Source organism: Pinus tabuliformis, chromosome 5_1, assembly GCF_031772625.1.
Source record: "Pinus tabuliformis cultivar Carrire ecotype Pingquan chromosome 5_1, CPIR1, whole genome shotgun sequence".
Lineage (NCBI taxonomy): Eukaryota > Viridiplantae > Streptophyta > Pinopsida > Pinales > Pinaceae > Pinus > Pinus tabuliformis.
In genome coordinates this window covers 841,006,831-841,033,644 of record NC_142305.1, presented here as the reverse complement: position 1 = coordinate 841,033,644, position 26,814 = coordinate 841,006,831, and the positions used below count along the sequence as shown (strand labels likewise).

The window sequence follows — 26,814 nt, the reverse complement described above, 5'->3', positions numbered from 1 at the left end:
ATAAAGTTTTGAGAGACACGGAGTAAATTTCTTTTCGCTACAGTATATAACAATGGATCATTTTCTGCAAACCAAGGCAACATCATAAAGAACAAAAGTGATCAGACCATATCCTTTACAACCTAAAGTTAGAGGCAACTCCAATACATCATAAAATTCATTTTTCCACTAATCATTCTGCAGATCGAAATGTTACCAATAAACATATAGCTTACATGAGAGCTAGAGATACATCCAATACATCATAACATTCATATTGTCACTAACCAATCCGCAGAGGGAAGTATTACCAGTCAACATTCAGCCAAAGTACCATGTAAACTTTGGAAGTAATGCTTGCATATGTTGTTGTCAGTTGTTATTGTGAGTTGCCAAGGGTCAATGTAGAAGTTGTTATTTCCTATATATGAGTTGTAGTCATGATCTAGATGTGTCAAGGTCAGTGTTTTATGTGAGTTGTAGTCATGATTTAAATGTGTCGAAGTCAGTGTTTTATGTCCTATATATTTGTAACTATTGTGATCAATAACTGTTGTGGTAAAAAAAAAACAAAGTGTTGTTTTGTGTTATGTATACAATCTTTGTGCTCTCTTCTATTTTTCTAATAGAAGATGTGAGAGAGCCTTGAGCTTTATTGCTTTGTAAATATATCTTGATAGTGTGCGATATCAAATTAATTTAGCCTGAAATTTCAGTTTTGTATGCTAGTGTGTTGTGTGTGTTTTGTTGATTTGCTTTGAAGATGGTGGAGTTGTTATATTATTTAAAAAAAATGTTGGTAATGGTGCAGTTTTAGCATGCTATTATATTGTGCAAGAGTTAAATGATGCATAACCACAAAGAACATGTCAACTGTTGAATAGATTGATGTGACCTATAGTGCTCTGGGAGCATTAATCACAGGTACTTCTTAATAAGGTCAAGCTATGTGACGGGTCACCCTCCTGGAGCGTCAATACAAGTTATTTTATACAATGTTAAGTTGTAGAATTGTCTGTTGAAGATATTTTGTACTCATAATACTATACTAGATAACTCGTGAATATAGCGCAAAGTCATATATTCAATAGATGGTGGAAGTTTCTTACAATGGTTCAGTATTGAGATTGACCTGGTTCAGTATCGAGACTAACCTGTTGTGCTCCACCCACGCTCCATGAGATTGAGAAGCATCAATTATGTAAAATACTTCAACAATGGTTGGAAGCAATTTGTATTAAATGGATTAAGTGGGAAGCTTGAAGAGTGTATATGAGTGCTACTCATGATCACAAAATTTTTCAAAAATTCCGTTATTGTTACAATGTTTATTTTCTATATTTGTCATGTAAGCATTAACAGAGGGGGTTGGAAGTAATGATTCCATGTGTTCTTGTGAGTTGTCGTTGTGAGTTGTTATTGTGAGTTCCCAAGCATTAATGATTCCATGTGTTCTTGTGAGTTGTCATTGTGAGTTGTTATTGTGAGTTCCCAAGCATTAATCTAGAAGTTGTTGTTTCCCATGTATGAGTTGTAGTCGTGATTCAGAGGTGTTGAAGTTGTTGTTTTATGTCCTATATATTTGTAACTATTGTGATCAACAAAAAAATCGAAATTTGATTTTGTATTGTGTACACAATCTCTCTATGCTCTCTTCTATTTTTCTAATAAAACCAAGGCTGCAAAAACCTAATTGTAACCCACAGAAAATATAAGGCACAACGTGATATACTAAATTTCCACCAACCACGAGTAGCACAACCATCCCATAGACAACATGTGCATACACTTGCTCTAATTATTGAAGAGCATGACGAAATGAAAACCATTCCAAGATGCATAGCACATAAAACTCGAGAAATGACACACAATGGTGTTGTAACATACAAATTTGAACTATAAGAATCACCTACATAACACCAACTAGTGGCATAAAATAGATACATGTAGTATTTAATGTTATTATAACAATATACTTAATATTAATTCAACATATATTAACTTAACTTTTAATCGATATCAACTTAACATATATTTACAAGTGTTGACACCAACCAGTAGCATAAATGAGATACAAGTAGTATTTAATGTTATTATAACAATATATTTAATATTAATTCAACATATATTAACTTAACATTCAACCAATATCAATTTAACATATATTTACAAGTGTTGATAGTCGGTAAAGAGGATTTTAACCTCTTTTAATTATTTGTTCCTATAATCAACTGAAATAAATCCCCAACAATTCCTTTTCCACATACTTACAAAACCAAATGTCAATTCCTTTTCCATCCCCTTAGAAAGACAAACCTCACCACAACCAAATTCCAAAGGTAAGTTTTGATAAATCCAAGTTCTAAAGCAGTTTCTTCCTCTCTCTTTTTGTTTGAACTTTTATAACTATGTTTTAAAAGGTTTTCATATTATGGATGGATAGAACTAAGTATGTCTAGTTATAACCTAATTATTATTCTGGTTTTGAAGATTATAGAAGGTTATAGTTAGTGTGATTCAAAGTAGTTAGAAAAAGACAAAAACAAAAAAAAAATATTACTTCCTTATAATACTTTTATCATATTCAAAAATATATTCTCTTTAGGGAGGAGAGATATCTCAGAGTTAAAGGATACCCAAGTAACTGAAGCTATTGGAATAATTGGCCTTGTACAAGAGTAATTGTAAATCTAAAACCACAAAACAAAATCATAGCATTATTAGGCTAAGCGGTTGGACTAAGAGCATGCCACCTGGATAGGAGTGGTGAAGGTCTTCATGTTGTTGGAGGAATAACAAGGTGTTGCTCTATCCTCTCCATTTGTTTTCCAAGATCCCTCAAATACTTGTGAAAATTATCAAGGGATTGAAAAATATCCATACAAAAAACTTTCATATTATTATATTAAAATCTAATCTCCCCATATCTTAACATATCTTCAACTTTAATTTTGAAAATTTACTTTGAGAGAATTATATTATAATACAACTTTCATACTAAAACCTTGTTTAAATGCTTTTGCAAATTATCAAAACATTGAAGAATATCCATACAAAAAAACTTTCATATGATTATATCAACATCTAATTTCCCCATATCTTGAACCTTTATTTTGAAAATTTACTTTGAGAAAATTATATTAACTTTCATAATAAAACCAAAACTTTATTTAAAATTATTTACCATTCTAAATTTTAAATGGATCCACATTCTTAGCAATATTTGAGATCCATCAATTGATTTATTCCAACATTATAATTAAAATTTACTTTTAAAAAATATCACATTTTAATTTTATTTTAAAAAATATTTTAAATTATACCTATCTAACCATTAAATAATATAAATAAATAAAAAGCAATTTGATATATATATATATATATATATATATATATATATATATATAAAAGGGGTAATAAACCATCTGCAAGTTAAATTATAGATGATGGTTGAATTCAAACCATGTATAACCGCACTGCAAAACTTAATTACTCAGTATACATTACATTGTTAAGATAAACACACACGTGAAGTACTTTGCCCTGTAATACCTGGGCTTGAGTTATGAAACACTATGGATGGGTTGAGTGAAGTGCAGTCCACATATGGACAAGAGTGCGATCCTAGAGATCTTCATGAATCTGATCAGTCATAGGCCATGGCACTAACCCAACATCAAATCAGTGTAATAGTGATTCTTCCAAGGCATGGGGGCAAACCTAGACCAAAAAAAAGTAATTATTGGGAACATACTGTTTTCCTTGTTCTTGTTGGCTAGTGGCATGGTGTGTGGGATCCCATTAATAATTTACGATTGCTACAGTTAATTTCAATGCTTTTAAAGGCAGAAGCCATGCAAACATCCTTTGCAGCTAAGTTTCAGTATTCTGATATTCCAAGTGCTAAAATTTTTAGGATGGCTGCCTGTAGAGTCCTCTGCTAAGTTTCAGTATATTGATATTCCAAGTACTAGAGTTATTAGGATGGCTGTCTGTGGAATCCTCTTCTAAGTTTCAGTATATTGATATTCCAAGTGCTAAAGTTATTAGGATGGCTGCCTGTAGAGTCCTCTGCAGCCACACACTTAGGCAGATCAAGCAGAGATCTGCATCCCCATTTTCTATACTTAGTGTAGGCAATAGAAGAGAAGTAGGATTTGGTGACTGTGCAGAAAGATTTCCTGCAATCAGTTCTCTGGCACATAGGAACACAACATCAACTAGTAGTGTAAAAAACATAATGTTAACAGTAGAGGAGACCAGGAGGCTGTTGAGGGCTGTTAGCATAGAGGAACTGAGGACAATGTTGCAAGAAAATGGGAAGGAAATTGTGTCTTATACAGAGCTGTTGGACATGTGTAAGAGATGGAGCTTCAAGGAATCTGATGAGGAGGCTGCCAGGACTGCTAGAGAGCTAGAAGAGACTGGAGTTGTGCTTAATTTGAGGGGAAGAGTTTATCTCAAACCAGAGAAGGTGAGGTGATGCATGCATGCATTTGTAGGAATTTATCAGTCTATTGAGCAAAACTGATATAATTAGTCATCTCAATCCATTCTAACAATCTAAATAATTAGTTTATATCAGTCTATTCCAACCGTCTAGTTAGTAACTAAGTAACAATATTTATATATTCTCACAGAACCTGCAGCATCTATGGCAATTTTGCAGCATTTATGATAATTTTGCAGTTTGGTTGATATTTAATTCAAAGTTATTAAAATTCAAAACATGTTTATATCTCTCTTTGTTTAGAAGTAAATTCAATCAGTGATATAAAGTATTTAAATCATAGAATATTTTTTTGAAATTTGAATATAATTGGGATCTTGCTGCATCACATGCAGGTCATCCTTTGGATGTATTTATTTTATCATTTTTCATCTGTTTTCTCTGATTCATCTTCTTTCCATCAACTTATTTCTATTAGTTGGTTTTTAAATTTTATTCTCTAGATAAAATCTATTAATTTTATTCTACAGGATACATAAAATCTATAATAATATAATTGACATAAAAATATAATGAAACTTTTGACCAAGTGATGGGAACTTGCACCATAAATGAAAATATTATATATCCAAAATTCTATATTATATTTATTGATTATATATCTCCTTCAAATATTAGTAGTTTAATCCATTTTATTTATATTAAAGTTAATACAATCGCTATAAAATTTCCCATTATGCTCGAGTGATGAAACTTAACCGAGTGATGGGAGTTTACACCATAAATGGAAATATTATCTAATTGACATCCAAAATTCTGTATTATATTTATTTGTTATATATCTCCTTCTTCAGATATTAGTTATTTAATCCATTTTATTTATATTTAATTTTATAATTATTGCTGGTAATTGTGTACGGATGGTAGCTTATTTAATGATAATACCTGCAAGTACCTTGAACCTTTTACAAATCTATCAAAGTCACATTAAAAAGTTGATATTTAATAGTATTATTGATTTATATGCTTTAATTTTAGTTAATTCGTGCTTAACATGTAAAAAACAGCAACAATATTTATACTTATAATAATTGTTTTTCCAAATTTTTTTATATGAACAAGTTGCAGACAGTTCAATTATTTTATCATAATGTGTTTCTTCATAAGACATTAATATTGTGTTTCCAATTTCTTTTATACGAACAAGTTGCAGAACGTTCAATTATTTTATTGTAAGTAGTTTCTTCATAATATATTAATATTTTGTTGAATTCAATTTGATTATTGAATTATGAGAATATTTTGGAATTATACGATAGTGAAATTAATTTTTCACTTTTTTTTAAGAATATTCTTGAAATCTTAGTATTTCTTTTATTAAATTTAATTAGATTTGAGAAAATATTTTGGAATTGGAAAGACAGGAATAAGATCAAATTTTTGGCATTTCTTCTGCTGAACTTAATTAGATTTGTGAAAATATTCTGGAATTAGAAAGACAGGAGCCAGATCAATTTTTTGGCCTCTCTTTCCCATCTCACAAAATATGTGTGATACTCTGGATCCAATTTCAGAATATTCCTAAAATCCACAATTAAAATAAAGATTGCTCAATACTTCTGATATTAACAATAATGGTTTTCTGAACTTTCTTCTCAAATTCTTCTGTCCGATCTGAACATTCAGGTCTTGTCATTCTAGAATATTCCTGAAACCAGCAATCTTGATCAAAATGGTTTAATGCTTTTGCTGAATTTAATATTCAATTTGCCACTTTAAGAACACTCTGGAATTGGACAGACAGGAGGAAAATCAATTTTTGACCTCACTCTTTTCAGTATCATCTCAGAGTATTCCTGGTTTTTTTAATCTGATTCTAAAATATTCTTGAAATTCACAATTAAAATAAAGATCAATTAAATTTTATTAATTTTCTTGTCAATTTTTCACTTCATTTTTCATTTCAGAAATCTGTAATTTAGATAAAAATGACTCAGTGTTTCTTCGACTGAACTTTATTAGATTTGCGAAAATATTTTGAAATTGGAAAAACAAGAGCTACATCAATCTTTTTGCCTCTCCTTCCCTCTTAGAATATCTGTGGTCCTCTCCATCCAATTCAGAATATTCCTAAAATCCACAATTAAAAAAAAATTTGCTCAATACTTCTGATAATAACAATAATAGTTTGTGAGAAATTTTTCAGCAAAAATCACATGGAGTATCATTTGTCGACGCGTTTTTTGCTGAAAAATCTCTCACAATCTTGATATAGATCACAGAAGCCTAAACTTTATAATTGAACAATAATAATTTTCTGAACTTTCTTCTCAAATTCCTCTGTCTTATCTGAACATTCAAATCTTACCATTCCAGAATATTCCTAAAACTAGCAATTTTGATCAAAATAGTTTAATGCTTTTGCTGAATTTAATATTCGATTTGCCATTTTAAAAACACTCTGGAATTGGACTGACAGAAGATCAATTTTTGATCTACTCTTCTCAGTACCATCTCAGAATACTTAAAATCCTGGCTTTTCTTTATCTGATTCCAAGATATTCTTAAAATCCACAATTAAAATAGAAATAACTTAAATTTTAATAATTTTCTTCTCTAATTCTTCCTCCTATCTGAACAGGTCGCCAGAGCAATAAGCAGAGTGATGCCATTGGGGCCGCCATCAGGAGACGATCCTCGCATACAGGAATTGAAGCAGCTGAGCAGACAGAAAGGCATCATCGATGAGAAGGCTCAGAAACAAGTTCAGATGGAGCTCTGCTTTGGGTTGGGATTCCTCATTCTGCAGACAGCGGGACTGCTTCGTCTCACGTTCTGGGAACTTTCTTGGGACATCATGGAGCCCATAGCTTTTTATCTGGGCTCTTTCTATATGATATGCGGATATGCTTTCTTCATTGTTACCTGCAAGGATCCCACCTATGAAGGCTGGTTCACGACCAGATTCAAGTCCAAGCAAAAAAAACTTATGCGAAAAACAAACTTCGATCTCCAGCGCTTCACCCACCTGCAAAATCTCTTTAAAATTCCCACCAAGACCATGGACTCAACATTCTCTACTGGTAATTCTCGGGGGCTCTTGGATCTTCTGGAAGAACGAGAATTAAGGCAAAATCCTTCTGGCTGACAACCAGATTCCAAAAATTCTCGACTCTGTACAGTTGGGTCGAACACTTCGGATACTGTAATTAGGGCATCTTCGGCCTCTGTGGAATCTGTATATGGTAAACCAAAATAATTAAAAGTCGCTAGACAACGCATGGCATTTCACATGTCTAAATTATATGGTTTTTTAATTTTGGTATCATATTTTTATTTTATTTCAACATTTATCAACTTTATCTTTTAACGAAATAAAGGCTTTTCAATGGACTAATCACTGTCATTATAGTTTTTTAACGCTAATGTTTAAGTTTTTAACACATTTCATTTATGGGTTGTTTATTCTTTATGAAAATGTAAATCCTAATGGAAAGAAAATAAATCTAGGCAAACTATCTCAATTATTAAATTAAAACCATATATAAAAATAAACCGTTTTCAATCAAATAATCACTATGATTATAATTTTTTTTAAACTGGTGGTTATGTTTTTACACATTTTATTTATGAAGTTGTTTATTTTTTTAGCTTTATCTTAAGAAATTGAAGTTTCATAAAATGTAAATCATAATCGAAAGTGAACAAATCACTAAAGCACCTCAACTATCAGATTAAAATAATAATTTCATCTTTCTTTAATTATATAATAATTTCATTATTCTTTAATTATTTTAAAAATTATACTTTTAAATTTTTTTATTTATTTTTACAAAATTTGATTTTACTTTTAATAAGCATTTACATATAAAAAGACTATATTTTCAATTTTGGATTTTGTTCCTTTAAAATTCTAAAAGATCACATGTTATGAGTTGCCCGAGATTTATTTTATTAATGTGTTTAAGCTTTTGCATACCAGACTTAGTGGACTCTATAATTATTGCAACTAATTTCATCTTTCTTTAATTATATAATAAATTCATCTTTCCTTATTTTAAAAATTATATTTAAAAAAATTATTATTTATTTTTACAAAATTTAATTTAATTTTTAATAAGCATTTACCTATAAAAAGACTATATTTTCAATTTTGTATTTTGTTCCTTTAAAATTCTAAAAGGTCACATGTTATGAGTTGCCCGAGATTTATTTTATTAATGTGTTTAAGCTTTTGCATACCAGACTTAGTGGAATCTATAATTATTGGAACTTAGATATTATTTTCTTTGTTTAATAAAAGTAATTTATAATGATAATGTTTTATAATGTTAAATTTTTAGTATGTATTCAATTATAAAAAAAAAACAAATATTTAAATATTTTATATTTGGAATTTTAAGGATTATTAAATATTTGGTATGTTTTTGAATAAGTTAGTATTTTTATTATATTAGAATATCAAAATGCTCTTAATATATGGTTAAAAAAAGGGTTAATTTTTAAAGATAGGTCAAAAAATTGTGGGTTCTTTTCTTATTAGGAATCACATTCTAATTAAATAGAGTTGGATTTATTTTGAAAGGGAAATTAAGTCATTAAGTTTATTTTTTTTACAAACATAGATATCTATAGAAGAAAGAGGTCAAGGAAAATTGTTGCAACACATCTCATCATATAGCTCACTGTACATTTATTTGGAACCAACGTTCCTTAATCCTCCCTCTTCCTTACATTTTGACTAGCTAGGAAACAAGTGATATCAAGAACCTATTCTAATGCTCTACCATGTCTAGCGACTCATAGATATTGTTTAGTCAATTTAATATTCTTAAATTGTAAGCATAAATTATAAACCAGGGTAGGTAAACTAATGAAGTACAAGTGCACTATATGTGCTAGAATTTGTTTATGTCATTAAGGTGATTATGTTATTGTTATCTAAATTAATGTCAAACTCTAGAATCAGTGTTGAGACGATGTTATTATACTAGGATATTATTTCTAAAATTTGTTAATCAATTACTCTAAATGATATTTCTAGAGTTAGCTGGATTGAGCTTTTTAGAATGGTTGGATAATGATTTTAACTCTTTTCAATGAATATGTTAAGTTAATCTGGTTTTCAACTTATCAATTGTTTTTGGATTTTTATGCTGCAGCTAAACAAAGCTAATTATGAAAGCATGAAACGACATAAATAAAATCATATTTTATCAACTTAGAAAATGAAATGTGTTTGAGTTCAGATGTTGAGAAAAACTATCACTCTTATCTACTGCAACTTCATTCAATGCAAACTCAAAATAGAAACAAGATAACTAAGCTTATGAATGAAACGAAATTACTGAGTTATGTTAGGTATGAAGAAAACGAAATGATTGAGTTATGCTAGGTATGAAGCAAATGAAATGACTGAGTTATGCTAGATATCAAGCAAACAAAATTATCGATGCAAAGATCAATCAAGTGAACCTAGTCGCAAACTCCATTGAACTGCATCTTAAAAACATGAAAACAGAGCATCCATGAATTAAATCTATGAAATAAAAGAAAATCTAATTGCAGTGAATCAAAGACCTGATCTGCGTGCAGGGGCCCTCCATGAGGCAGTCAGTCACCTTAAATCAACAACACATAAAATGTATGAACCAAGATCTTTGCATTAAATGTAAAAGAGTTTCTAGAGGATGCTTCAAAATTACATATGGTAGCGCACTGTTACCCAGAGCTGTCATTGTTTTTATAGAGTTTTAATTAACAATATGAGAAATTCAAACCTACAGGACTTCGCTACAATCCTTATTAAACTAAATCATATCTCTTATTTGTCTATTTTCTATTGAAAAATAAAATCGATAATATCTCTTGAAACTCGAACTTTGTTCCAGCATGCTATCTTGTGGTTGACTGTGTTGTAGTGCAGATATCTTGATGAATTAGCTCGAGTAAACAAGAAGAAATCCATAAGAGGATCATTCCCTATATACCCATATACTCCTTTGTTGAGCTAGCGCACTCAAACCCTATCAACAATGGAAGTAGCTATAGATCTGTGGATTAACTGCAGAATCAAGTCAATTATGTAGTTGCATGTAAACTTTAATAGAATAATAAGACATGTTGACAAAATATGAAAAAGAAGACATATGAATGTTTAACTTATCAAAGCCTTATTTTTATTGCATTTATTTGGATGATAGTAATAGGAAAAAGGAGGTGAATATGGACAAAAAGGGTGTCGAGATAAAGTAGTTCTTGGACTCTACATTCCCCCACATTGGAGGTTTTGTATGTCCTCATACAACACAAAATTGTCATTTTCTTGTATACCTTTGCTAGCACATCCATATTTCAATTTCTTATTCTTCTTGGAAATCACTGTCATCCTTGGTTTCCTCATAAGGATCTTTACTTCGGGTTAATGATTTCTCTTTTCATGGCCTTGTTTTCTTTCTTCAATTTCTTGTTCTTTTTATACCATAGACTTAAGTGAAGAATGAGGTTATCACTCTTGGCAATTTGAATTCCATTTTGTGCCTTCAACATTTGATTTTCAGTTTTGAGGTACCTGTTTAATATCTCCATCTCAAATATTTATTGTTTCAAGACATTAGATGTTGGAGGTGTTATACTCCTATACCAATAGGTGTCATATTTCATGATCGACTTGTTGAGCTCTCTAATATCTTCATTCCTTTCCTTGTTGCAAAGGTTTCCATATTATCAAAAAAATAAAAAAATGTAAAGAAGGTATACCCTAAAAGAAAAATCAAAGGGTAAAAAGAATAAAATGGTCAAAAAAGTGAAAGAAATAAACCCCAAACAAAAATAGACCAGGAAAGTGTGCAAGTCCAAAATGCCACTACTTTTTATTTTTCTGTAATAAGCATTGTGTGCAGCTTGTTAATTTATGCCACAATTGATGAATGGCCAAACAGCTTAATCTTGGCTAGTTCATATTTGAATTTCCTGTTTTACAGATAGAGAATAAAATCTGACCAAATTGTTTAATCTTGGCAGATAAGTAGATAGGTAGAGTAAATAAAAAGGAGCTCAACAGTTAAATCTGAGCCCTTGGATGTAATAATTGCAGACTTAGGTAGGCTTACCATGAAAAGAAAAGGAAAGTTGATATGTGTTTGCTAGTCTAAATGCACCCAAAGAAAGAAGGAAAAAATGCTAGGACTAAAGTAGGCAGGGTAGGTAGATTGGTATTGTAGAATGATACTTGTGATAGATTATGTCTCTAAATGTGTTAATCTTATCTCTATCACAAGTACAAGGCAGATATTATACTTGATGCAGCTCAAGCGAGGCAAGGTTACATAACTAACTCTCCTTCATACTTTTCCCTAGTCATTCACTAATCCCCCCTAAAATATTAAGATCTGTTCTTAATATCACTCATAAACCACTCATTCCATTTCATAACGTTTACCTAAGTAAAAACCCTATTTTACTTAGGAAATTGGCAAATACATCATATAAACCCATTTTCCACTTCAAAGCCTAAGTTTGACACAAAAGTCAACTATTTTAAACTTGGCGCTTTTAATTTCAATTCATAAAATCATATTAGTTTTTAACTTTTATTATTATATAAACCCTGTGCCTTATTACCCTCCCCATATTATATTATTATATTAAAAACCCCAAAATATTATGTATTCCCGCCCCCGGTTGATTACGACCATAAACACACTCTAAAAAAGAATTAATAAGTTGATCTGCAGTCTATTGAAAAACCATCCCCGCACGCGATAATGGAATTAATTAACCATCTAGGTTAATTAACAACCAACCCTGACCAATCAAAATAGCACCTGATACATTCAAAACACAGTTTATTATGACCGGGCCTGCTGCTTAACTCCCCGTCATCTCTAACACCCGTCCACCATCTGATCGTCTCTCGATCATCCATAGGCCTACATCAATATCGGAACCCCCTTCATCACCGAGCGTTAACTCGTGGGGGTCGGTGGTTTTCCACCCGTACCAAAGCTACGCGTCACCCATCTAGGGTGCTCTCTCCCTCCCGGCCCGAAACTACTCAGCCCCAAAAGCGGTGCAGGGTAAACCACTTACCACCTACTGTTGACGTCATCCGTTGACGTCGAGTCCGATACTGCTGACATCATCCACTGACGTCATCCACCATGTCATCCGCCTGCTGACGTTACTCCCGTGCCGCTTATGTCATCCGCCCAATCAAATCAAAAAATCCCGCCAAAACTTCATTTTGTCAAATAAAACCGAAAAATTGCCATTTTAGCTGTAGTTTGCTGCATACAACGCTCCGAGCATAAAATCGGCCGAGTTCACAGTTCTAGTTTCTCGTCCGACGCCCGACCACAAAGACTCCAACAACGAACTCGCAACCTCAACCAACCTGCGATTTTACAGTTTCTTTCTCTTTAACGCAGTCTAAACCAACATTGAGGGACTTCCAAGCTTGTAGAAGAGAGAAATAAATATAGATACAGGGAGATTGCTACCCTAACCAGTGGACCTTCAGAGGCACAAATTGACAGAGGAAAGATGACCAGACAGAGATTTTTACCAGAGCAAGATGAACAGGGGTCAAAACAAGTCAAAGAGTATCAATCAGTGTTAAAGAGTATCAGTTGAAACAGGCATACAACGCAGAGTAACTGAAGAAGACAGCTGCCAGCCGAATTATAGGGCCTACCTCCAGCACATTCAACAAAAACAGGACCAGCACAACATCAGTTCATCTTTTCCCTATTTTCAAGGCTAGCTATTTCTATTTCGTGTAAACTATTTTTAGTCATCCTAGATATTATCTCACTCTGTTATGAGATATTTGTTTTATAATTTTCTACATAAATACCCCCTCAAATGGAGTATTGGGGGTGGATTCCTAGACTTTGTTGTAATATCGAATTTTTGGAATAAAGAGTTGTTTGAATCAACTGTTGTATGGTTTACTGGATGAAGAATTGAAGCAGAGGACTTGTCACAGACATCTTGAATCAACCACTGGATCAATAAGTCCTCTATACCTTGTGTTTTAAAGTTTTCTTATTTTATTACATCATTTGTGTTTCAAAATCTGAATGATAAAGAAATGATTAATTTCAGAATATGCTCGATTGCACTCTATTTTCAGTCATTATTGTTTTCTATGTTTTCTTCAGAATTAGGATAAGTAGTGAAATCTTAATTGCTCCTGTTTCCTAATTCTTTCATGTTGATTATTTGTTAAAGAATACTTAACTGCTCCTTATCAGTAATCATCAAATTTCCCTCTTTAAATAGGTTGAAGGATTCTCAACTGCCCTTCACCGCATTTGAGCCCATTCCATTTGTTTCCAGCCTTTATTTGTTCCCTATTTGACCACCTCGCTCTGTGAAACCATCCTCTGTTAAGAAACCAAATCCAGAAAGCCATCTTCATTAACTCCATTAGCCCAATGGAATGAACTACTTTGCCTTACCTCTTTGTTCTATTGAATCTCACCACCCAAACTCAAAAAAAACCCTTGAACTTCATAACTAGCCTAATACTTTTAAAAACAAAGCTAAATCATAAAGAGAGAGCCCTCTCTGGATACAGATTGGCTAGATTTTGTATCTAAAAGATTGGTCTGTGGTTACCTTGGCCTCCTTTTCATTTCTTACAACTTTTGGGAAAACCTAAGTGATAACATCAATGACGACTCTACTAGGGACCTGAATAATTTGTTTGTTACTATTGTTTTCTGTATAAGCTACAGACGGAGCTTGAAGTTATCCAGATAGCCTTTGAAATGTTTTTTCTTTGCAATTGCAAAAGTAAATGAATGTTGCTTCAGTCTATCTCCGGTCTAGCTTATAGATTGGATAGTTGGTTTCAAATACTTGATCAGTTCCTCTTTTCAAATAAGTCTTTAAGAAAGTTCAAAATTCCCACATCTAAAACTTCTTAAAAGAGACTGTTAAAGTTGTATTGTCAAATCTACTTCAAGGAAAAACCAAAAATACACCTAGAAACCTGGATTTAGAAAGGATTCATTATACCAGATCAAATCCTAATCCAAATCCCCCACCTATGTTTGAAAATCCTAATCTGATTCCTAGGATTCTTAGAAGACAAGAGAGCTAAGAAAATTCTGCTAGTTCTCGGCCTCTATATAGATCAAGATCCTGTCCTGTGAAGTGGATCTACCCTGAGGACAAACCTTTTTATGAGCATTTTGAAAACACTTTATTTGTGACCTTTTTAGAATCTGGGTTAACCCACGTAGTTCAAGATCCAATATTCATTGAAAATTTTTAGATTGAAGTTGTTACTTCACACCTTTACAGACATTTGCAGAACTCCATTCAATCTGAGCTTACCTCTGAAGGAACACCAAACCTTTCTGTGATTACTACAGCTTCTCCAAGTTCACCATCAACACCTTAAACTACCCTTTCCACTCCCCCATCTACAACACACATTCCCATTGTTATCCCTACTCCTCAAGTTGTCACATCTATTTCTGCAACCATGGAAAACCGATATACTTTCCTGCACTTACCTGCAAATCCAGGGGCTATGCCCCGAGACTATCAAAGTAAAATCACTTCTTTTGAAGGTACTGGAACTTACACAGCTCAACAACATACCAAGAAAATGACCAAATATTTTGAAATATATGAGGTTGATGCTGATGATGTTAGAATGAAAGTATTTGTGCAAAGTTTAACTAGAGATGTTAGAACCTGGTTTAGAGCCGTCCCTGCAAACAATATCAATGAACCACAAGCTCTTTATCAGACCTTCTTGAACAGATGGGAAAAGAAGAAAGATCCTCTCCACATTTTATCAGAGTATGAAAACCTATGAAGAGGCACAAGAAATTGTCCAAGACTACTGTACCAGATTCAATAATGTCTACAATGCTATTCCTCAAAATCTCAGACCTCCTCTAGATTTTGCCTTGATCAAATTCCCTGATGCATTTGATTCTGATATGGCATATCAACTTAGGGAAAGAGCTCCTCGAAACTTAGAAGAGATGCAAAGTATAGTTGTCAGTGTTGAGGCCAACCTGATAATCTAGAGCCAGAGCTGAAAGGAGGACACCTTTCAAAGAAGAACATTCTGCCTTTGAACAGAAATTAGATGTTGTTATTAAACAAATGGATAGACTTGGAGATAGAGTAGAAACAATTGAGAGAAAATCCCCTTGGGATGGTCAACCAAGAAATACTGGGAGAAATCCAAATTTTAGGAAGAACCAAAATCCTAACACTGGAAAGACAGGGCCTAACCAAAATATTAGGCCCCCATTTCAAGAAAATTATGTTGAAGCCTCAATTTTTGATGAACCAACAGAAGACACTCAAATTAATTTGATCGGAATCAACAATGAATAACAAGTTTTCTTGACCCAAGAGGATCAAGAAGCTCACATTCTTAAACAATTCCAAACCCAGTCAGGTGAATCATTTGACTTTAGGGAGGGATATGATACAGCCATTTATGAAGTCCACAAGCAATACAATCTGAGGAGCAGAAGAATAGATGTCCCTGAAACCAATAAACAAAAAGATACCAAGCAGCCTAACAAAGGTAAGATCAGTGCCCCCCCTGTACATATTCTTTCTAGAACAGATCCTAACCCTAATAACCCAATTGTTGAAGATGTATCAGATAATCAACCACCTAATAGACAACCTTCCACTTCTATTCCTTCTAAAGGAAACATAGAAGAGCCTCTAGAACTTGATTTGGAAACAACTTCAGCCCATAATCCCACTCTTGAAGAAGAGAGAAACGAAGAAAATCCTGTCGTCCGAAATACAAGAACTCAAACCGAAAAACCTTTTAATCTTGAGACAGAAGTAGGCAAACTAAAGATAGTTGTTCCATTATCAGAATTAGCTAAACATGATGTCTAAAGAAGTCAAATCAGCAGATCACTCAATTTTTATGAACGAAGATTCAGTAAATGTTTTTGATGACCAGCCTGAATTGATATTTGGCCCTGGAGTAAATGGAAAAATAGTAGAGGGAGAAGTTCCTCCTTTCTATGTAAGTTTAAACATACATGATAAAATACTTCATAATGCCATGTTTGATTCTGGTACTTTTCATAACTTAATGCCTAAATCTGTAATGGAGAGGCTAGACCTTGACATCACCAGGCCATATAAAGACCTTTTCTCTTTTGATTCAAGTCAGGTCAAATGTTTAGGTTTAATCAAAGACTTATGTGTATCACTAGTCCAATATCCTGCCAAAACCATCTTAATGGACATAGTAGTAGCTGATATTCCACCAAAGTATGGCATGTTATTGTCTAGATCTTGGGGTGCAAAGCTTCAAGGATTTCTATAGTTAGACATGTCTTACGCTACCATTTCAGTGTTTGGTCAACCCAAGAAACTATACAGAGAAACCTTAATGAAGTATGGAGTAAGTAGTCAAGAGAAACCTCAAAATTTCCCTATCTACTCAGTACATTCAGATATGGATTCTTTTATCCTTTACAATGCTGAAATTGATCCCCCATATGAAATAAAAGTCTGAGCAGATGAAACAGAAAAAATTGCAAATGAAAAGTCTAGTGTCCGAATCCAAGAAATTTCTAAAAATCATGAAACATCAGATAAACCAGAAGAAACTAAGAAACCAGATCTCTCTATTAAACAGATCCCTGAAACTCCATATACTAATTATGAATATGAAATCCTTTGGTACTTAGAATTTGATGGTTCTGTGAACAAATTAGGAGCAAGAGCAGGAGTCTGGGTGCACAATCTTGAAAACAATCATGCTGAAGGCCATGCCTACAGATTAAATTTTAGGTGCACCAATAATATGGCTGAATATGAAGCTCTATTTCTAGGTCTTAAACTGGTCAAGAAATTGGGAGCAACTAGAGTGTCAGTCCTGGGAGATTCTGATTTAATCATTCAACAGAGAAAAGGGAAGTTCTTAACAAATGATCCCAAATTAAGAGAGTACAGAGGAATAGCTATAGAGATTCTCAATACATTTCTAGAAATTCAGCTTGCCAAAATCCTGAGAAAACATAACTTGCAAGCTCATAGCCTAGCAATGTTTGCCAACACCTGTAAATTACCATTTGAACCAAATCATCAATTCACAGCTGAGATTAGACACAGGCCAGCCATACCTAATAATTTAAAGAACTGGGAAGTGTTTGACAGTGATAATCAGATCAACAATTTTTTAACCCTAGAAGAAGAATTTTCTAGCACTAACATAGATGTAGATACAATTAGTGAGTTTGATCAAACAAATCAGATAGAAACAGACATTTCAGCAGAAAATGCAACTCAAATGCTTCATCCAACGAAATTTACCAAAAAGGATATACGAGATCTTAAAGAAATAGAAATTGATGAGATTATTGAAGGAGAATCTGAAGTTATCAATTTGAAAGACAATCATTTGCCCAAAGGATTAACTCCTTTGGAAGATCTCTTTAATTTCAATGATATTCCAAAGAAACCCCAGATGGAACCTCTGAAAGCGGACATTGAAGGCTATAACATAGGAACTGAAGAAAAGCCAAAAATGGTAAAAATATCCAAATCTTTGCCCCTTGATAAAAAACTTAAGTATGTTGAACTAATCAAAGAATTCCAGGATGTTTTTTCCTGGAGCTATGAAGACCTGAAGTCTTATGACACCTCTGTAATTCAACATACAATACCCCTCAAGGAAAAGCAAAAACCATTCAAACAAAAGCTCAGAAGAATTAACCCTGTACTACATCATTAATTGAAAAAGAAATCAAACGAATGCATGATGCAGGGATAATTGCTTCAATCAGATTTTCAGAGTGGGTGTCCAATTTAGTGCCTACCGGGAAGAAAATAGGAGAAATCAAATTATGTGTTGACTTAAGAAATGTAAACAAGGTTTCTTTAAAAGACAATTACCCTTTACCTAAGATGGATCATATTTTACAAAGGGTAGTAGGTGCTTCTAGGATTTCACTTTTGGATGGGTTTTCAGGTTATAATCAGATTCTGGTTCATCTTGATGACCAAGAAAAGACTGCATTTACAACACCATGGGGTACATTCAAATATACTAAAATGACATTCAGAATCAAGAATGCAGGGGCAACCTTTCAACGAGCAATGGACATAGCTTTTGCAAAAGAAATTCATGATTTTCTGGTTATATACCTAGATGACCTGACTGTATTTTCCAAATCAGATCAGCAACATTTAGATCATCTCAAACAAGTGTTTTTAAAATGCAGGAAGTATGGTATTTCATTAAATCCTAAAAAGTCTTTGTTTGGTCTAGAAGAAGGAAAACTGTTAGGCCATATCATCTCCAAAGATGGCATCAAAATTGATCCTGCTAGAATAGAAGCTATTCTGCAAATACCCCACCCCAGAAATGTCAAAGAACTTTAAGCTTTCCTAGGAAAGGTTAAATTTTTAAGAAGATTCATATCTAATTTGGCTGAATTAATTAGATTGCTGAACAATATGTTAAAAAAGGATTCAAAGGTTAAATGGACAGTAGAAACCAAACAAGCATTTGAAGAAATTAAAATGGCTTTGACCAGAACACCAGTCCTTACAAGTCCAAAGTTTGATAGAGACTTCATAATTTTTTCATTTGCATCAGAACACACTATAGCAGCTGTTTTACTGCAAAAATATGATCAAGGATGTGAAAAACCCATAGCCTTTTTCAGTAAAGCACTTAGAGATGCACCTCTAAATTACAAAATCATGGAAAAACAGGCTTTTTCACTTGTGAAAGCTATTAAAGACTTTAGAGTCTATAGACTGTACTCCCATGTAATAGCTTATGTACCAAATGCTGTTGTCAAAGACATCCTGACTTAGGATGGAATTGAAGGCAAACGAGGTAAACGGATAGCTAATATATTGGAGTATGATATTGAGATAAAACCTACAAAGCTTATAAAAGGACAGGGATTGGCTAAACTCATGACTGAAACAAAATTTCAAGCCCTGGATATTAATGAACTAGATAATGAACAGGAGATGGCGACTCCACAAATCAGCCAGGCCTTCTTAGAATCACCTTGGTATGCTGATATAACTCATGTATTATTAAACTTGTAGGCTCCTCTAGGGTTATCCAGAACAAAGAAAAGGTTTTTAAAGATGAAAGCTTCAAAATTCTGTATTTTAGATAATGCTCTCTTTTGGAAAAATCATGAAGGTATTCTATTGAATTGTTTAATAAAAGAAGAAGCTGACAAGGTTCTCAAAGAATTTCATGCAGGGGACTGCGGTGGACACCTTTACTGGAAATCAATTGCAAACAAAATCCTACGGGCTGGATTTTATTGGCCAACCTTGTTCGTTGATGTAAAGAAGTTTGTCACTGCTTGCCACAAATGCCAAATTTTTGAAGGCAAAAGGAAACTGTTACCCTTACCGTTGAGACCAATTTCCATTGAAAAGCCCTTTCAACAATGGGGTTTGGACTTCATTGGGGAAATACACCCTCCCTCTTCTGGCCAACATAAATGGATCCTCACTGCCACAGACTATTTCACCAAATGGATAGAAGCCATTCCTTCTAGACAAGCCAATGATATAGTGATTATAGTATTCTTAGAAACCAACATATTGTCTAGATTTGGCTGTCCTGAAAAGATCATAACCGATAATGCTGCTGCCTTCAAGTCCAAGAAAATGATAAATTTCTGTAACAAATACCATATCACTTTAGGCCATTCCACAGCCTATTACCCTCAAGGTAATTGTCTAGCTGAATCTTCCAATAAAAGCCCGCTTAATATTATTAAGAAATTGTTGGAAGAGAACAAGAAAAACTGGCACAAAAAACTTACAAATGCACTATGGGCAGACAGACTTACTACAAACAGATCTATTGGAACTAGCCCCTATGAGTTAGTTTATGGCATGGAGGCTATGTTTCCTTCATCTTTAGGAGTTCCTGTAATGAAATTACTGCAAGAAGCTCAGGTGGAACCCAATGACATTCAAAGGAGAATAAATCAAACCATCCATTTGCAGCAGACCAGAGAGGAAGTGCACCAAAGATCCCAATTGTTACAAGAAAAACTCAAGAAAATATTTGATAAAAGGACCAAAACAAAATACTTCTACCTTGGAGACAAAGTTCTAAGATGGGATTCCAGGAGAGAAGACAAAGGAAAACATGGGAAGTTTGACTTCCTGTGGAAAGGGCCATTTATCATCCAGGCATTGCAAGGGAACAATACTTACTTTCTGAAGGGCCTGGAGGGTACAAAAATAGAAGAAGGACCAGTGAATGGTCGAATGCTGAAACATTACTTTGATCCAGTTTTTTAATGTATTCTAACTCTAATATGTAAATACTATATCCTTAATAATGTCACAGTTGGGATTGGATAGTAACTTGCTACAGTTGAAGCCCGAAGAGAAGGCCCTAAGCTTCACAAGTGTGCTATCATATATACAATAAAGCAACCAGCTAAAGGAGATTTCAGAGCACAGTAAAAGTTATTTAGAAGGCCATCTGACCTGTTGTTCTTGATTTTCCACCAAGAAAAGCCATCGCCAAGTGGAGCCACTGTTATACTCCTATACCAATAGGTGTCATATTTCATGATGGACTTGTTGAGCTCTCTAATATATTCATTCCTTTCCTTGTTGCAAAGGTTTCCATATTATCAAAAAAATAAAAAAATGTAAAGAGGGTATACCCTAAAAGAAAAATCAAAGGGTAAAAAGAATAAAATGGTCAAAAAAGTGAAAGAAATGAACCCCAAACAAAAATAGACCAGGAAAGTGTGCAAGTCCAAAATGCCACTACTTTTTATTTTTCTGTAATAAGCATTGTGTGCAGCTTGTTAATTTATGCCACAATTGATGAATGGCCAAACAGCTTAATCTTGGCTAGTTCATATTTGAATTTCCTGTTTTAGAGATAGAGAATAAAATCTGACCAAACTGTTTAATCTTGGCAGATAAGTAGATAGGTAGAGTAAATAAAAAGGAGCTCAACAGTTAAATCTGAGCCCTTGGATGTAATAAGTGTAGACTTAGGTAGGCTTACCATGAAAAGAAAAGGAAAGTTGATAAGGGTTTTCCAGTCTAAATTCACCCAAATAAAGGAGGAAAAAATTCTAGGACTAAAGTAGGCAGGGTAGGTAGATTGGTGTTGCAAAATGATACTTGTGATAGATTATGTCTCTAAATGTGTTAATCTTATCTCTATCACAAGTACAAGGGCGATATTATATTTGATGCAGCTCAAGCGAGGCAAGGTTACATAACTAACTCCCCTTCATACTTTTCCCTAGTCATTCACTAATTCCCCCTAAAATATTAATATCTGTTCTTAATATCACTCATAAACCACTCATTCCATTTCATAATGTTTGCCTAAGTAAAAACCCTATTTTACTTAGGAAATTGGCAAATACATCATATAAACCCATTTTCCACTTCAAAGCCTAAGTGTTACGCAGTAATTTGTCACTGTCTCCTTGTCAGTCTCCCTACTGTATCATGGATTCAAATTAACCATGCTCATGCTCTCTAAACTGGCCAAATGACCCACTTTGCCAAAGTTTTTGCTATCAGCGCGACTTTTGGCAAAATAACCACGCTGATGGGCGCTCCATAACAGGCTGAATGCGCTGTCAGCGCAGAATCACACGTGTTTTCCGCGCTGATCGAATTTCATGAGCCAGCGCGTCTGTTATTCATATCTGATCGCGCTGACATGACCTTCTTTGTTATTCAGCTGCGATGTCAGCGCTCCAGTGCAGTTATGGACCCGCGCTGATCCTGTTTGGGCGAGTTTGTTCTAACAGTCGGCCTTCCAAATGACTCCAGACCTGGTTGTTGGACTTGTAAATGTCGCCCTCCCTTCTATGGCATGTCTGTTCGTCATTTGAGCCACCTTCCTTGGAGATAAGCTCATCCTCCCACCTTTCATGGAGACTCCTTCTCCTATTTAAGCCTCTACCGTGGCCATGAGCAGCTAGTTTTTGGATAGTTTGGATAGTGTGAAATTCATAGTGCTTTGAGTGCTGCTGTTGATAGGTAGTTGGTGTGACAAGTGTGGATTTGCTAGAGGAAGCTTAAGGAAGGTTGTGAGTATTGCTTGTGTGAGAGAGAGCTTTTGTTTTGGGAGAATCTACCTCCAAGGGTGAATGCTTAAGAGACTTGCTGGCTGGACCCTCTAGAGAAGGACTCAGCGTCAGAACTTTGGTTGTACCTTTCTCTGTTATTGATTTATAATAGATGACTACTGTTATGGTTCCATTCTCATTTGTCTTTGTAATGGTTAATGTGAATTACATCCTTTCTGACTGATGTATAATTGCTTTTATTAGATTTCACGCTTGTGTTTGTCTTTCTCTTCGTGTGTGCAGGTATCTATTCACGGAGATCGTGGAGGATTGTGACCGGCTAGAGCGAAGGAGCGAGAGCGGCATCTCTTCATCAAACAATAGCGTTGGAATCCAAGTAGGTGTTCTTTGCCTATCTTTTACTTGCAATTAGGAACTTACACAGTAGCATTGATTGATTATTGCTAGACCCATTCTGGGCTAGTAGGGATCGCCTCTATCCATAGAGGGGATTTACCTCTCCAACAATTTGGCGACTCCGCTGGGGAGCTGGCCTTTGTCTCTTTTTTGTTCATTCTTGTTTTGAGTTTGATTGTTACTCTATTTTCAAAAAATTGGGGATTAGTTCTCTACTTTTAAACTTCCTGGTTCAGTCTGGGAGGTGTCTTAATTGTTTAAAGAGTTATTGCCTTGGTTTGGGAGCTTTTGGCTTGATTCTGCCTGTTTTTTGGCCTCAGCGTGGTTTATATCAAAACAGTCGCGCTGACAGCGCATAGCTGTTTCTTTGACTTCGTGGTCATCGCGTAATTATGCCTAACAGTTGCGACGATCCTAGAAATCGGATCAGCGTGGAAAAGACGTGTATAGTCGTGATGTCAGCGCCACTTGGTAGCTTTTTACCCGCGCTGACCTTGGGTTGCTAGCTTAATTTCCGCGACGACTGTGTTTTTCTGGGATCAGCGCGGGTGGTCTGTGTAAAATTTGCGCTGACATCTCGGGTGGTCTGTGTGAAAATTGCGCTGACATAGTGATCAGCGTGGGTGCTCAGTGTGTAATTTGCGCTGATTCCTAAAAAGTTGTTTTTATAACTTTATCTCCTGAATTCATCAATCTTTCTTATCCCCTGTTGTTTCTTGTCTCTCATTAGCTTGTTTTGATTGCTTTTGGTTAAGGGACGCTCTCTCTTTGATTTCATTCGAGTGAGTCTTGTGTTTTTTAGACCATGTGACCTAGCCCTTTAGAAGTTTCATCGAGAAACCGTTTGCTCAGGTTACTTGTCTATTTAAGGTTCATCCACAACCCTCTTATTGATTTTCTTGAGGCTTTTTCACTGCTTGTTGCTGGTTGATTTTTAGTGTCGATTATTGAACCAATTTTTATGTTGATTCGTTTTCTTCACTACCAAGCATAGATCACAATTGTTTGGATCGATCAGTTCACACTTGCTTGGTTGTTTAGGTGATTGTTATTGAATCAGTCTTCATATTGTTTCGATTACTTCTCACTACCCGGACACGGATTACAGTTGTTTTGGGTCAACCGGTTCTTTTCACATTTGTCTGTTACTATTTCTCAAAAGTTTGTTTAAGTGCATTGTGCCATTGGAAAAAGAAATCAAACTAGTATCTTTTGCATTCAATAGTTAATGGGAAAAAGAGCATTTCATTGATTTGTGTTCTCAAAAGAAAAGTTTCATTCCTTTGCCATTAGCTGCATTAGATTGTTTTATTGATTGAGTTCATTTTGTTTGGTTGAAAACTCTTAACCTTCTCATAGTTAGAATTCATCGAACGAAATGATATTCTTTGGCATGTAGTTTGCATCTAGGTAATTGTGAGAGATCACACGATAGGGCCTGAAACCGAAACTTAATTCAAGATCAACCATAAAATAAACTGAATAAATCTAAAAACGCATTGGAACTTAATGCAAACATCTAGAGGTCTAGGTTAGAGACGTGTTCCGGCGTCTTTAAATATAGTCACTATTGTTTCACATTATGGTTGGGTGATTCCTCCTTCTGTGACTCGATAGTGGTCTAACACGGACTGTGCTCCCATGTACCGTCGCGTATATAGGGAGACCCCACTAGGCTTTTATCCTTGATCCATAGGAAGCCGAGTCTGCCGCCCTGCGAGCCGTAACGCACCGAACACAGCATTCGGGAAGATTGACTGCAGTACGGAAAGTCCTTTGTTCTCATACGATTGCCAAGGTGTATAAGCAGTTTTACGGATTGCTTGGTAAACCCTTTGCCTAGAGTCTCCAGAGTAGTCACTTTTGATCCTTTTCAGACTCCTTAAAAGAAAAGGTGCCAGTGAGCGTCTTGTCACTTCGTGCTCATTAAACATTCTAAGGAGACTAGAGTCATCTTTTCGTCCTTTTCTCGACTCTTGAAACATGAAAAGGTCAAGTTTAGTTCCTGTGTCTTAAAAATTTATTCGGCCACGTTAACATCACCTGGTTAGATCTTGTGTGTGTTAGCTTGAGTAGGTTTCTTTTTGTTTGCCATGGCAACTTTTCCAGGGTTCACCAACCCAAGTTCCCCTCCTGACGGGAATCCTGGTCATTTCCCTCCTCTCGGGAATGTTGGTGCTCCTTATATGGCAACGTTATCCCTTCCGGGGTTAACTGTCGGGTTGCCTATTTGGTTGTTTTCAACCTCTCTGGTCCCTGCCGTGTCGGCTGTTAGTCCATCAGTCCCTCCACCTGAACAACATCATGTTGATCCTAAGGTGGACCTCTCCCCTTCGACGCCTACTTCTACGTCCTCATTTTCTACTTCGCCTGGTGAAGGCCTCGTTTCGAGTAACTAGGTGGCTAAGAAGAAGAAGAGGAAGACCAAGAAGAAGAAGTATCCTAAGGGAGAGGCTACAAGTATAATTGTTACTCCCTCGAGTACACCTAAAGTCGGGCCCCCTTCCACTCCCCCGCAGAAGGTTAAGTTTCCTTGTCGATTATGCAAGGAGGACCATCTTCTTCGTGATTGTCCTGGCATTCCCAGGGTACTAGAAATATGGTCTCGCGATCCGGCCCACCCCTCATCGTCCTCTAAATCTCACGGCGATGCTACCTTATTATTTGGGAATGGTAAGGGAAAAGGGAAGATTCGAATCCCTTGTAGACTTTGTGAAGGCAATCATCCCCTTCACCTTTGTCCACTCATGGATAAAGCCTCCAGTGTCTTGGAAAGTCTCCCAACTCCCTCACCCCCACTTCCCGTTGGATATCAACGTCTTTCTGCAGCTTCAGATCATCCGCCTCCCGACAATGAGATTGGTTCACATTCTTCTCTTGTCCAGGCCCCTCTTCCCGAACCCGGCTGTGTCCAGCCTGTTCCAGACCAACCATTGGTCGGAAAGAGTGTTGAATCGAGTCCGCCGCTCGCTCACTCTGTTTCGGAAGAGAATCATGCCCACGTTCTTCTCGTCTCTTCAGATTCTCCAGAGTCCCGCAATGACTCTCCTAACCCAGCTGCTCCCAAAGGTTCTCCTTCGGTTCCTTTAGCACATGGGGGAAATCATACGATTCCCCCACCAAGTGGTCTGGTCGCTTCCTTTGATTGGAATCACCTGATCGTTGGCCGCCTTCCATCCCATGTGCCTTTCCAGATTACAATACTTGGATGTGATAAGGCAGTACCTGGCACTGTTCTGGACGAAGGTGCATCGGTCAGTCTTATGTCGTACACTACTTGGCAAGCTCTAGGTTCCCCGCAGCTCAGGCCGGTCATGCAGAATCTGTTGGCCTTCGACGGAGGAGCCTGTCCATCTCTAGGAGTTCTCCCAAAGTTCCCTATTACTTTGGGAGGCAAAACCGTCTATATAGACGTCTTGGTTACCCAAGGTGTTTTAGACTTTAGTCTTCTCCTTGGTCGCGACTATGTTTACGCCATGGGGGCCCTTGTTTCTTCGCTTTTCCGTGTGGTTTGCTTTCCACATGATGGAAGAATTGTGACTATCGATCAATTGTCGTTCGTTAGTCCCCCAATGTCTCCTGCGCAGTTGTCGTCTCCTCCTAGTTTTTATCCACCAGTTGTATCTGCCCCACCGCAGATCAACTACGTGGCCACCTGCCCTGTGCCTGTATCCAGTGATGACACCGTCGTGCATAGTGTCCTGGAGGCATTAGGTCCTGACTTCCAAGATGTGGTCCTTCCACCAGGAATAACACTCTTGGAAGCACTGACTTCCTATTCATTATGATGCAGTTCGGTCGGAGCATAGTTCACTTTCCTATGTCAAGCTCCTTAAAAAATGAAACTAGGTCTGGTCGGAGCATAGTTCCTTTCCTATGTCAAGCTCCTTAAAAAATGAAACTAGGCTTGGT

General features: G+C 35.4%; 1 protein-coding gene across 1 annotated transcript; it reads left to right on the top strand.

Annotated features, from left to right (window-relative positions):
- The first annotated feature begins 3,856 nt into the window (after positions 1 to 3,856).
- On the top strand, positions 3,857 to 7,746 carry LOC149167497 (calcium uniporter protein 3, mitochondrial-like). The gene is made up of 2 exons (XM_089431541.1): positions 3,857 to 4,453; positions 7,071 to 7,746. The coding sequence occupies exons 1-2, from the start codon at positions 4,031 to 4,033 to the stop codon at positions 7,575 to 7,577; spliced, it is 930 nt and encodes a 309-aa protein (XP_089287667.1). The 5' UTR covers positions 3,857 to 4,030; the 3' UTR covers positions 7,578 to 7,746.
- Positions 7,747 to 26,814: the final 19,068 nt, after the last annotated feature.

Bases quoted from the DNA above. Each gene is read 5' to 3' on its own strand.
- LOC149167497 (XM_089431541.1), top strand. From the start codon at position 4,031: ATGGCTGCCTGTAGAGTCCTCTGCAGCCACACACTTAGGCAGATCAAG. The intron at 4,454-7,070 runs GTGAGGTGATGC...CTATCTGAACAG, and splicing joins TTTATCTCAAACCAGAGAAG to GTCGCCAGAGCAATAAGCAG.